This window comes from Heteronotia binoei, chromosome 21, assembly GCF_032191835.1.
Source record: "Heteronotia binoei isolate CCM8104 ecotype False Entrance Well chromosome 21, APGP_CSIRO_Hbin_v1, whole genome shotgun sequence".
Lineage (NCBI taxonomy): Eukaryota > Metazoa > Chordata > Lepidosauria > Squamata > Gekkonidae > Heteronotia > Heteronotia binoei.
Window position 1 is genome coordinate 169,221,211 of NC_083243.1, and position 11,787 is coordinate 169,232,997.

Sequence of the window (11,787 nt, forward strand, 5' to 3'; positions counted from 1 at the left end):
TGCTGAGCAGCTTGTATGGTAGGTTTGCCAATTCTTGGTTGTGAAATACCTTCAAATTTTGGGGGTGGAGCCTGGGGAGGGGAGGGACCTCAGCAGTGTTTAATGCTATACCCTCCAAAGCAGACATTTTCTCCAGAACTGATCTTGGTCATCTGGAAATCCATTGTAATAGTAGGAGATCTCCAGGTGCCTCCTGGAGGTTCGCAGCCCTACTAATAGAATTGCTCTTGAGCAAGGAGACTGTGTGTGTGGAGGGGAGGTCAGCAGTAGGTTGCAACAGAAGTCCCAGCAGCTAACCCCCCACAAGGTATGCTGATGGTGGCCCTGTTCCTCAGAACAAACTCAACTACTACAGCATACAGCATCTTGAGCAACTGAAAACATCTGGATCTGTGGCATTCACTTTGCCATGCTTTACTGTTTTCAGAACACAGACGAATAAGAGCTATGAAACAGCAGGCTTGAGGGACAAATGGCTGAGTGCCAGGATCTCCATACGCAAACTTCTCAGGTGCTCCTCAAGGAAATCTCTTCATTGTGACAGACTCTCTGGATTCACCTCACCATCTTGTTAATGGAGGGCAACAACAGGCTAAAAAGGAAAAGAACATACATCCAAAGCTAAGTTCACTGGGGAGCGAAAGAGCTACTTGCTTGTTTTATTCCTCATTTCTTTGTTGTGTCAGATCCATCCGTCTCAAGCCAAAAAGGACTTGTGTGGAAATTTCATGGCTCAAAGCCACAAACGTACACCCTCCCCAAAGTGGGTAGTTGCTTTGTTTTGGTAATTATGGAACAAAGGGAAGAGCATGACATAGCAACAGACAGTTATAATGGAAAGCATGAGGATTCATAGGATTTATGAAGGGTTCATAAATCTGATAGTTTAGTATCAGTGGCTGCTGAATAGATAGGAAGAGCAATAGTATATTCTGAAAAATAATGTATTTTTTTTAAGTGACTGTTTTTTAAGTGACTGTCTTTTGCTAAGGTGACACGAATGTGGGGGCATTTCTAGGGGAGAGTTGGCATGTGGGAGGAGGTGATTCAGCTGATTCTCTGAAAATCCCCACCTTCCTGTTTTGCTTCTGCTGGACTTACTTTCAGTCTTACAGCCTTAGCGGGGGGTGGGGGGGACCCATTAGTCTTATGGCACCTTAATGTCTAACGAATATATATTTAGCATGATCTTTCATAGGCAAGATGCATGAAGTAGCTAGTGAAGGTGCTGGAGATAGTAAACCTCCTCTCAATGTATATCTCAATAAGTTATCAAGTTCATGATACACATGATTTACAAAAGGATATTTGGAAGTAATAGGGATGCCAGCCTCCAGGTGGAATGACTGGGGAAAATCCTAGGGTTCCATGATGACTAACCCCCCAAAGAAACCAAGAAATAACAAACAATAATCTATAACATATAAGTACTCTCATACAAACACACTATAAACATAGCCTGAAGTACAGAACACTCATAGTAAGTACAAAGGAAGGACTATAATCAACTATTGTCTAGAACAGAGTCCTTTTATATTTCATGAATAGTCCTTCAATATCAAAGGAATCCTCAGTTCAACGTCTCCTGAGGAAACCATATAGTGATCCAATTCCAGATGAATTTTATCACACAGCAGCACAGCAACGAGGTCATACTTTATATTCCCTCATTTCACTTGAAGCTTTGACAAGATTTCAAAAATAATATTTCAGAGCACGGCAAGACTCCAACTGTTTGCACACATCCAAGTTACAGTTTCAATTCTAGATAATACTGGGAGGAAAAAACCTTTCTCCAATTAGCTATGAGTAATTAAAAACTCATATGCTCCTCATACATATATCCAGTTGCCTTGAACTCAGCATAGTTTTGTACTTTCTCAACTGTTCTAGAGAGACTAATTCAAAAGCTGACATCACTAATAGTAACAAACACTTTCCCCTGGAGATAATATCTGTGTTGACATATGGCTGAAGCAAACATCCTCCATTATTTTGAGTAGTGATGAAAGATATTGGGGGGTGGGGCCGGAGAGAATAGCTTACTGGTTTCATGATATTGAACAGTCTCATGTGTGGTTATATTTTCTGTGATTACCTGAGTGTCTTCAGAGCGTCAATAACAGACAGTTCTGCATGCAAATGCAGCTAGAGAAATAGTGAGGCAGATGCCCAAAGTCCCAGTCAAGAAAGCAATTCCTCGTATCCCTGTGCAGTAGCGCTAGAGAACAAGCCAAAAGAGAAACTGGAGACACATCTTCCTTTTAAAATCCATTCAGACTTTACTTGATATAACAAACAGCAACAATAGAGTTGTTTGGCACAAGTGCAAAAGGTAAAAACAAAACCAAGGGTACTGGGGGTGTATTCACTACCCCATGCCAAATTCCAAAGTATCTTGGGGAGTAAATAAATTTGTGGCAGCAAAAGTCTGTATGTTTATTGAGTATCTCAAACTATCAATATTAAATACTAATGTTTTGGGTATTTATGAGTTTATTTCTCTAGCCCAAGCATGACTCTGTTGGTAGTGGAATAAATGGTCCCTAGCTAAACCAACTGCTTGTGGCAGTTTACAATTATAATACTTCAATTCAGCGTTTTGCTAGATCAGTTTTCCATTCAAAAAAATTATGTGACTTTTAAAAATCCCAATGCATTAACATAGGCTGTGAGAGGGGAAAAGCCCATTGTCAACATCAGTGACTCTGAGGTGTTTTGTGCCCCAGGTGGTTTTCTAGGGTTGCCAGCTTCAGGTTAGGAAATATCTGGAGATTTAGGGAGTGGAGCCTGAGGAGAGCGAGGTTTAGGGAGGGAAGGGGCTTCAATGGATATAATATCACAGAGTTCATTTTCCAAAGCAGCCATTTTCTCCAGGTGAACAGGCCTCTGTCGCCTGAACACATGAAGCTGCTGTTGCCAGGGGTGTTGGGGGGGGGGATATTGCCTGGTCAGTGGGTTTCTACCTGGGGTTCACTGGGCTGGAAGGGATCTGTCTGAATCAAGTCACGGTAGGATGAGAAGAGGACACAAGCCTGCAGTAAAGTCTAGTTTATTGAACCTTAAGCAAAATAACAGAAAGAGCATTTACCAAAAAGACATTGTACATGATTTCCCAAATGAGGAAGAGATATCTCTGGCTGTCAAACAGAGTGTCTTTAAACTGACTAGTCTGATTGACAGTGGTGTACAACAGAACCTTGACACTCTTTATACTTTTTTGCAAGATAATAAGAGACATACATCTAACCTCCTGTGGGAATCCCATGAACTCACCAACAGCTTGACCCTTCCTCTTAATGGCACCCTAAAGCTTGCTGTGGGGGGAAGTGTAGATGACTGGGGAAGGCAATGGCAAACCACCCCGTAAAAAGTCTGCCGTGAAAACATCATGATGTGACGTCACCCCAGAGTCGGAAATGACTGGTGCTTGCACAGGGGACTACCTTTACCTTTTAAAAAACCATAATACCATAAACTTTGCCCACCACCAGGTTATTAGGCCAAAGCCTCTGGCCAGAAGACAAGACCTGTGACACTAATATCTAGATATTCAGCCTTGAGGAGGAGCAGAGAACTTAAAGAACATAAGCTATGTATGGAAAAGAATTCAGCAGCTAGGCACTGCCTGTGTGTGAAAGACAATAGCCATGATGCAATGTTTTATGGGATGAAACCAAAGTCTGCTTTTGCTAACATCTATTCAATATACCTTATGCATAATGGCCAAGTCTCCCTTAACCTAAAATTCTGCCATAGCTGCTTGATGAACCACCCGTCCATCAAAGTCAGTATTGTCTACTCAGACCAGCAGTAGCTCTCCAGGGAATTAGGCAGAGGTCAACACACTGATAGAGATGTGCTCATGTAAAATTTTTGATGAAGTGCTTGTGTAAGATTGAAAGGATGATGTACAGGACTGCATTCAATCCCTTTGAAAAAGTTTACAGAAACAGAATTTTAAGGCTGGCAGGCTCCATCAGAGGTGGTGTGAAGGGGTCCTTTCAATGATTCAAGTATGCAGATTTTTCAAGTAAAGAGAGAGACTGGACAATTGCAGCACAAGCATTTTATTCTGCTAAGAAATAGGAGTCAAGGCATTTAGCACTGTTGAGACTTTTTGGATGGAATTTGGACTATGAATAGTGTTTTGTAAACTATGATGGAATTTGGACTATGAATGGTGTTTTGTAAACTACATATGAATTTTTGCGCAAATGACATGATTATGAATGCTTGTTGAAGTATCGTATTAGTGATATTCCTGTAGCTATTTTTTCACAGTTATCGTTCTGGTATTAACTACCTGGAAGTTGGCAACCCTAGCTTTTCTATTTATAAAAATGAACATAATAAAACTAATTTTCATAGGAAAGAGATTAACTCTGATGAAGTAGGCTCATTTCTATGGAAGCTGAGTGCGTAAATACATTTAATGGAAGTAAGGTTGCTAGGTCTGTGTTGAAAAATACCTGGAGACTTTGGGGGTGGAGCTGACAGAGGGTGGGATTTGGGGAGGGGAGGGGTCTCAGCATGGTACAGTGCCATAGACTCCACCCTTCAAAGCAGCCATTTTCTCCAGGGGAGCTGATCTCTGCCAGCTGGAGATCAATTGTTAAAGGAGGAGATCTCCAGGCCCTACCTGGAGGCCAGCAATCCTAAATGGAAGCTGAATATGTAAATACATTTAAGAAACTCCTTTTGAATTTTTCCTTTTCTGAACATATATTATTGTATTTTTTAAAAAAACCCAGCCCTAACAGGAGCATTAAACCAATCCTCTATGAAGAAAGTATACTCCCCTAACCATGTTGCTACTCTCCCCCTCCCACCATGAAATGCCAAGCCTCAGAATGATTTGCTATATCTTAGCAGATATGTTGGGCTGTGCTGATTCAGGCAAAGTCCACAAACTTTTAAATGACACTTGTGCTGAGGTAACTTTAATGGTGGCTAGATTTCTCCAACAGGCCATGGAAATACGACAGAGAATGGTTCTTGGATGACCACATTTTATTTGTTTTAATTATTTAATTTGGCTAAACTCAACTCATATATATTTTACTTATTTTATTATTTTAGCTCCCTATGTACTTTATAATCTAGGATTTTATATTATTTATATTGCTATTTTACTGCTAAATCTGTTTTATGCCAATAAAGGCTTGCTATTTGCTATATAGCAGGGGTGGCCAATGGTAGCTCTCCAGATGTATTTTGCCTACAACTCCCATCAGCCCCAGCCATTGGCCATGCTGACTGGGACTGAGGAGAGTTGTAGGCAAAAAACATCTGGAGAGCTACCATTGGCCGCCCCTGCTACATAGCTATGAAGGAGAGGCAGGGAAGAGCTTCACCAATGACTTACCAGAATCTGGTCCCTCACACGGCAGCCATTGATCTCATCAGAGAGGGTGCAGATGTTCCACATATAATAAAGGATATCTCTCACATAGAGAAAGTTGATCACAACTGCAACTGCTGCTGCCATAATTTGGAATACCAGACAAGCTTTCACCTGGTACGGAGAGAAACATTTAGACAGCTGAGAAATCCCAGACTCATCAATCCAATATTAACAATATAGAGACATTTGCTGCTTACCATGCCAATGCTAGGGTGCCTGTCAGCAATAACCGCAACGACTCCTGCCAGGAAAAGCTAACAAAAAGGAAAAGAAAGAGCTGAAGGAATATTAATTACTAAAATAGCTTGCCAGATCTACCACTAGCCTCAAGAAAGACTGCAGCAGAAATATCAAGTAAAATTTCTAAAGTGTTACAGTAAGCATGAGAAATTTCATATAATCGTAGACCAACAAAAGGTCTCTTAATTGCAACGTCAATTGCACTTTTTGGAAAGGTTGCACCAGTATTGGAAAATGGCAGAAAACCCTGGAGGCTGATATCCAACAGGATACCATAGCAGTGAAACATTTGGCTGGCACTGAAAGGCTTGAAGACACAACAGATTATCTTCAAGAAGACTCATTTTGAATATATGAGACATGTACAAAATGATTTGCATGTCACTAAAGACTTTGGGAACAATATGTTTTAGCCAAATTAATTTTTAATCTTAATTCCTTGCTTTCACCAGCAGAGATTACCAAGTTTAAAAGAACCTGGTCTCCTAGTTTAAATTATTTGGCAAAGAACAGAGAAATTCCAAAAGAACTTTATACCTGTTATATTTAATTTAAGTTCCTTTGCTGTTTTATTGGTGTTGTTGCACCACTGTTTTAATTTTTGAGTAAATTTAATTAAATTAAAAAAATTATTTACATGTGAGAAAGAGAGATGGGGGAGATTTTCAATCACTTTTTATAAACCTGATTTAAAAAAAAAACACAACCCTCTTACTTATGTCTACTGTTGTTTTTGTCAAGTTATCAGTAAATTGCCAAGGTGGTATAAGCCTAATTGACCCTCAAAATAAACAAACTTAAGGCTTGGATCCTATGAATGAGTTCCATGCATCTTGGTAGACTCTGCTGCTGGGGACTGTGCTTCCTCTTCAACTAAAACAACTGCCTGAGCTAGGGCCTGTCCTCTGAAAACCGTCGATCTTAGGCAAACAGATGTTGTAGAAGTCTCTGTTGTGGAGCATGCTTCCCCTATTGAAGATACACAGAATTAGTTCATAGAATCCAAGCCTTAAGCTTTGGATTTTGCATGTCAAAAATCTGATTTCTGCCACCTTTAGCTTCATCTCTAGAGTCTCCACACAATTGCAAAGAACCACAGGAAAGATGGATGGTCCTGTTCTGTGATATTGCCTTCATTTTGATGCCTGTGCACAACTAGATGTTTCCTTCTCCAAGAGAGGGACCTCTGGCCCCTTGGAGCAGTGAGTAATTGCACTACTTTCATGGTTCTTGTGGCACCCTAGAAGGAGTCCAGTCATCAGCCAATGATGGTTGAAACTCCTGCCACTGTTCATCTTCTTGGGCAGCAAAGCAACAAAATGAAGCTGGACACAAGAGATATTAGGCATACTTTTATAGCACAAAAACAAGGATTGGCATCCCCAGGGCTTCCAAACATATTTGCTTACCAGGATCCCAGAGAAGAAGTGGATGCCAACACCATCTGTGTAAGAACATTCAGAAGGGAGAAACAGGATCCCAAAGGCAACATGAAGTAGTCCCAGCACCACCAGCACTGCCTGGAAACAAAAAAAAAATAATAATCCAAGGAGTGAAGTGTGAAGATTTCTGTTTATAATAGTACAATAGGGATTAGGAAACGTAGTGTTCCAGGGGAGGAAATGACAAATGTGTGCAAATAGTTAATGTGGCACAAAAAAGAGTTCATGGTCTGGAGAGGTAGGCATAATAGGCAGTGGCGGACTGGCCAGGGTGTCAGCTTGCCCGTTGGCAAGTGGGCCCCCTTAAACATTAGACAATATGTTAAAAATGTTAATGTCCTTTTAGTAGCTTGAAAATATAATAGAAGTTCCAACATTATTACTGTAATGCAACTATAATTTACAGTAGATATTGATATCTACTTTTAATAATTAATATCTACATTTAATATTTACTGCATGCCACCAGTAAAATGTGCAAAATATGTACACTGTAATTACTATATATATATATACACACACACACACATTTATTTTGCAAAAGTTTTAATTGTACCTTTTTGCCACATGTATTTTTTGAAAATTGTATTTCTTATAAAAATTAAATGATAGCCTTATAGTTGTAGGTGGGCCCCCTTTGTCTCCTGGCAACCCCTTTGTCTCCTGGCAACCATATATCCCCCAGAGAGCACTGCGATCAGGGACAAAAAATCTGTTGTCTGCCCCTGGCCCAAAAGAAGCCAGGCTATGTATAACGAGATCCAGGGCTTTTTCGGTGGCAGCACCAGAACTTTGGAACACCCTCCCAGAAGCCATAAGGGCCTTGAGGGATTTGTCTGCGTTCCGCAGGGCCTGTAAGACCGAATTGTTTAAACAGGCTTTTGCGGTTTGATTGAAAAAGGGCTGCCACCGGACATCTTATAGAATGCTGGCGATCATAGTCGAGAAGTCAATACCGCCTATACTGGACTGAAATAGCACTATAGAATGGTTTTAAAGTTGATATATGTAAATTATGGTTTTATATGTTTTATTGGATTGATTGTTTTTTAGGATGTTGTAAACCGCCCTGAGTCCGCTTGCGGAGAGGGCGGGATATAAATGGCAAGTAATAAATAATAAATAAATATTTTTAGACCCAGTCCGCCACTGATAATAGGAATTCATTCTGGCTTGCAGAAACCACATGTGGTAGAAAATAATATAGGGCACGGAACTCAACATCCCAAGACAGTCTACTCATCTCACACTCATTTTCTCATTTAGTTATGGATGGAGAAGTGGGGAAATGCAAGGTTTCTACCGGGTAGAAAAAAGAAGCCATGCGTAGGAACTGTCCTTACCATTAGAGAAAGCCTGGCAAGAGTTACCTGTTCAGTACTGGACACTGATTATGACAGCCGGAGACAGTATGGGTGTTAGGACCCAGTTAACAATGAGGCACAGTTACCAGCAAGGTCTTGATATGAAAAAAGGATCAACTAAGATAAAGGCCATGCAATAATGAAGTATCTAAACTGCTTCCCCCCATGAGTGAGTAGCACAGTCCCCTCTCACAAATGCGAGGTCAGAGGAATGGTTTCCAGGTCAGAAAATGTAACTTCAAAATAGGGCAGATCCACAATCTTTTGAGATTCATGACTGTCAAATGAAGCCAGTTAGCATCTACAACTGCAGGGTCACAAACGAGAAAGTTAGCAAGCCTGCAGAGCCAGCACTCACCCCAAAAGCTCTGGGCTGCACTCCAAGAAACTTCTGCAGTAGAGGGGCTGTCTCCAACATAGTTCACACAACAAACTATACCTTCCCTGAGTGCCACACCTGTGAGGAAGCAATAAAGAAAATCTGATTGCTTTTGACAGATTCCTCTGGCATAGATAGTGTTAACATTATCACACCAATTGCCCATAGCAAGTTGAGAGGTGGAATAGGGTTGCCAGCCTCTAGGTAGAGCCTGGAGATCTCCCACTTTAACAAATGATCTTTAGCTGGCAGAGATCAGCTCCCCTGGAGAAAATGGCTGCTTTGAAGGGTGGACTCTATGGCATTGTACCATGTTGAGGCTCCTTCCCTCCTCCTTTCCTGGATCCACCCCCAAAGTCTCCAGATATTTTCCAACACAGACGTGACAACCCTAGGTGTAGAATTTTAGGTAACCCTGTGGACCTGGAACACACAGCTATCCAATCAATGAACATGAAAGGGATTTTTTTTTTTAAAAAAAATGGCTGTTGTGGGTAATTAGACTTGCAGGATTATGGAATGGAGAGGATAGATGGCTGAGTAGCACAGTTTAAAATGCTGGGAGATATTAATGCAAAGCAAATAAAGATCTGGATGCACTGATTTTCCAAATACCATAGGTAAGCATTAAAAACAGGATTAGTTGCTTTCAAGATGATCTTTAAGGCCCATCTCCAAATTGCAAACCTTAATGAAAATTCAAGTTACCTTCTCTCATCTCCCTACATACCACATCTATCACTATTATGGAACTTACCACAACAACACTATTATGGAACTTACCACAACAAATAACCATTCAACACAATAAAGAATACAGAAATGTAGTCTCCGAGCAAGATTTGCATATTGCCATGTAAACTCATTCAAAGAGTTATTTGCTGCCATTCCTTTTCCCTAGGGTTGCCAAGTCCAATTCAAGAAATATCTGGGGACTTTGGGGGTGGAGCCAGGAACAAGGGTGTGTGACAAGCATAACTGAACTCCAAGGGAGTTCTGGCCATCACATTTAAAGGGACAACACACCTTTTTAAATGTCTTCCTTCTATAGGAAATAATGGATAGGGGCACCTTCTTTTCGGGCTCATAGAATCGGACCCCCTGGTCCAATTGTTTTGAAACTTGGGGGGTACTTTGGGGAGAGGCACTAGATACTATACTGAAAATTTGGTGCCTCTACCTAAAAAAACAGCTCCCCCAGAGCCCCCGAAACCTCCAGATCAATTCCCCATTATACCCTATGAGAATCGATCTCCACATAGGGAATAATGAAGTGCTCAGCAGACGTCCCTCCCCTCCCTGTTTTCTGGCGACTCTGAAGTGAGGGCTTGGCCTCTCTACTCATGAGTTGCAGCCAACTTTTTCCAAGTAACACAGACACCCCATCCCAAAAGGAAGCCTTTACAATCGGAGACTGGAGCCTCTGGAGGGGAAAAAAAATCACATGGTGGCTTTGGGAGCAGGGCTTCCCCCCGCCGGCCAGCTGACTGGGGGTAGGAAGGATACTGGGAAAGTGGAAGAACCCCCGCTGGGACCTGGGGATTGGCAAGCCTACTTTACCCATGTGATACCCATTCAGTTTGGGATTTACAAGCTCAGTTAACTACTTGACCCTATTTATGTTTACTGACAAGTCCCAACGAATTCAAAGAGGTTTGCTAAGGGTCCTAGGGTGATATACATCAAGCTAAGTCTCCTAACTATGCTTGGTAACATTTTTAATGTGTCCACTAGTATCTCTGTAATAGAGTCTGGCATTCCGGTGCCTCATGTATGCATCTTTGACTAGCATGGAGAGACAAAATATTTCACTGCTTGAATTTCTTCTTGAGCTCCTGCTCAGAGACAGGAACCTAGCCAGTAAGGCAACTGTAGTCCCAGTTCTTATTGCCAGCCTCACCCCTCAACCTGTTTATAACTTTCTCCTGCTGGCTGCACTCACACTTTTCCCTTATTTGCCTTCATGAAAAAGCACTCACCTCTGTCACTGTCTCAACTGTATTGGAGAGTCTGGGGCTCCAACTTGGTCTTTGCTCAGCTAGTTGACACACCTCTAAGGCATGTGTTTGCATTTACTCTTCCTGTCCCAAGAACATTGATACAGTTAACAGTGGCACAAACCACTTTTGCTAACAGCAGGAAGTGTCTCAATCTCTCTTGGAAGACTTGCTTTCTGTAGAACTAAGCTTTCAACACAGTAAAGTTATGCAGCTCACTCACTAGTGGCACACAGAAATGAAGAACATGGAAGCCAACCATTACAGTTCATTATGCACTAGAAAGCTCTGTAAGCAATATACACTGAAGCTAATTGAAAGCTGGACTAAGAGGAAGTCCTACCTCTACTATAGGTTGATTATGGGACTTAGCCACTCATCTCCAGCTGTTAGTCATTTATTGGTGTAGCAAAGAGCTTTAGAATTGTGGCTGTAAGAGAATAGGTGGTTAGGTTTTTCATTGGTTAGTAGTATATGTTTCCATACATGCCTGTATTGCCTTCAAGATTCCATTTGTATCATTTTTAACCAGCCTGACACTGGACTATAGAAGAATACATGTATGCCAAACTATTTAGGTTGTATAGAAGGAGGGCCTTGATAGGGCTGCAAAGAGAAGAGCTTTACACAATGAGCCCAGGTGTACACCTGTACAGGATGAGGCTGTCTTTAGCTTGCTGTTAAACAGGCTCCTTGGCAAGCTGGGAGGCTGATCATGTTTACAAAAGGGATATTAAACATAAAAGAGAGGGAAAGAAAACAACACAAACCGTAAGTTCTTCTTTTAGTGGGCCATTTCAGAGCATTTGTAACCTAGCCACATATTATCGTCTTTGATCCAATATGAGTAAACTGTTGAGGACCTATAAAATTTGTACTGACTATCAGGTGCGTTAGAATAAGAAGAACATTTACCTTTATGTGCACCTGGGAAGCAGGGGCAGACCAAACAGTAGAA

At 41.3% G+C, this 11,787-nt stretch overlaps 1 protein-coding gene across 2 annotated transcripts; it reads right to left on the reverse strand.

The window, feature by feature from the left end:
* Positions 1 to 385: 385 nt before the first annotated feature.
* Positions 386 to 11,118, reverse strand: LOC132589289 (membrane-spanning 4-domains subfamily A member 4A-like). Of its 2 annotated transcripts, none has more exons than XM_060261996.1 (7): positions 10,812 to 11,118; positions 8,812 to 8,910; positions 7,057 to 7,167; positions 5,605 to 5,661; positions 5,369 to 5,518; positions 2,099 to 2,221; positions 386 to 592 (listed from the first exon to the last, which is right to left on the reverse strand). In XM_060261996.1, exons 2-6 carry the CDS (start codon positions 8,869 to 8,871, stop codon positions 2,117 to 2,119), a joined length of 483 nt encoding a protein of 160 aa, XP_060117979.1. In that variant the 5' UTR covers positions 8,872 to 8,910; positions 10,812 to 11,118; the 3' UTR covers positions 386 to 592; positions 2,099 to 2,116. The 2 variants fall into 2 exon arrangements, with proteins under 2 accessions (XP_060117979.1, XP_060117980.1); XM_060261997.1 differs by lacking the exon at positions 10,812 to 11,118 and adding an exon at positions 9,616 to 9,731.
* Between the last annotated feature and the right edge of the window lie 669 nt (positions 11,119 to 11,787).

What these genes read in the sequence shown, in the direction of transcription:
- LOC132589289 (XM_060261996.1), bottom strand. Translation starts at nt 8,871, where the DNA reads ATGTTGGAGACAGCCCCTCTACTGCAGAAGTTTCTTGGAGTGCAGCCC. An exon ending in ACTTCTTCTCTGGGATCCTG is followed by an intron (nt 5,662 to 7,056) that starts GTAAGCAAATAT and finishes CCTTTTTGTTAG; the next exon opens with CTTTTCCTGGCAGGAGTCGT. An exon ending in GTGTGAGGGACCAGATTCTG is followed by an intron (nt 2,222 to 5,368) that starts GTAAGTCATTGG and finishes CTTGTTCTCTAG; the next exon opens with CGCTACTGCACAGGGATACG.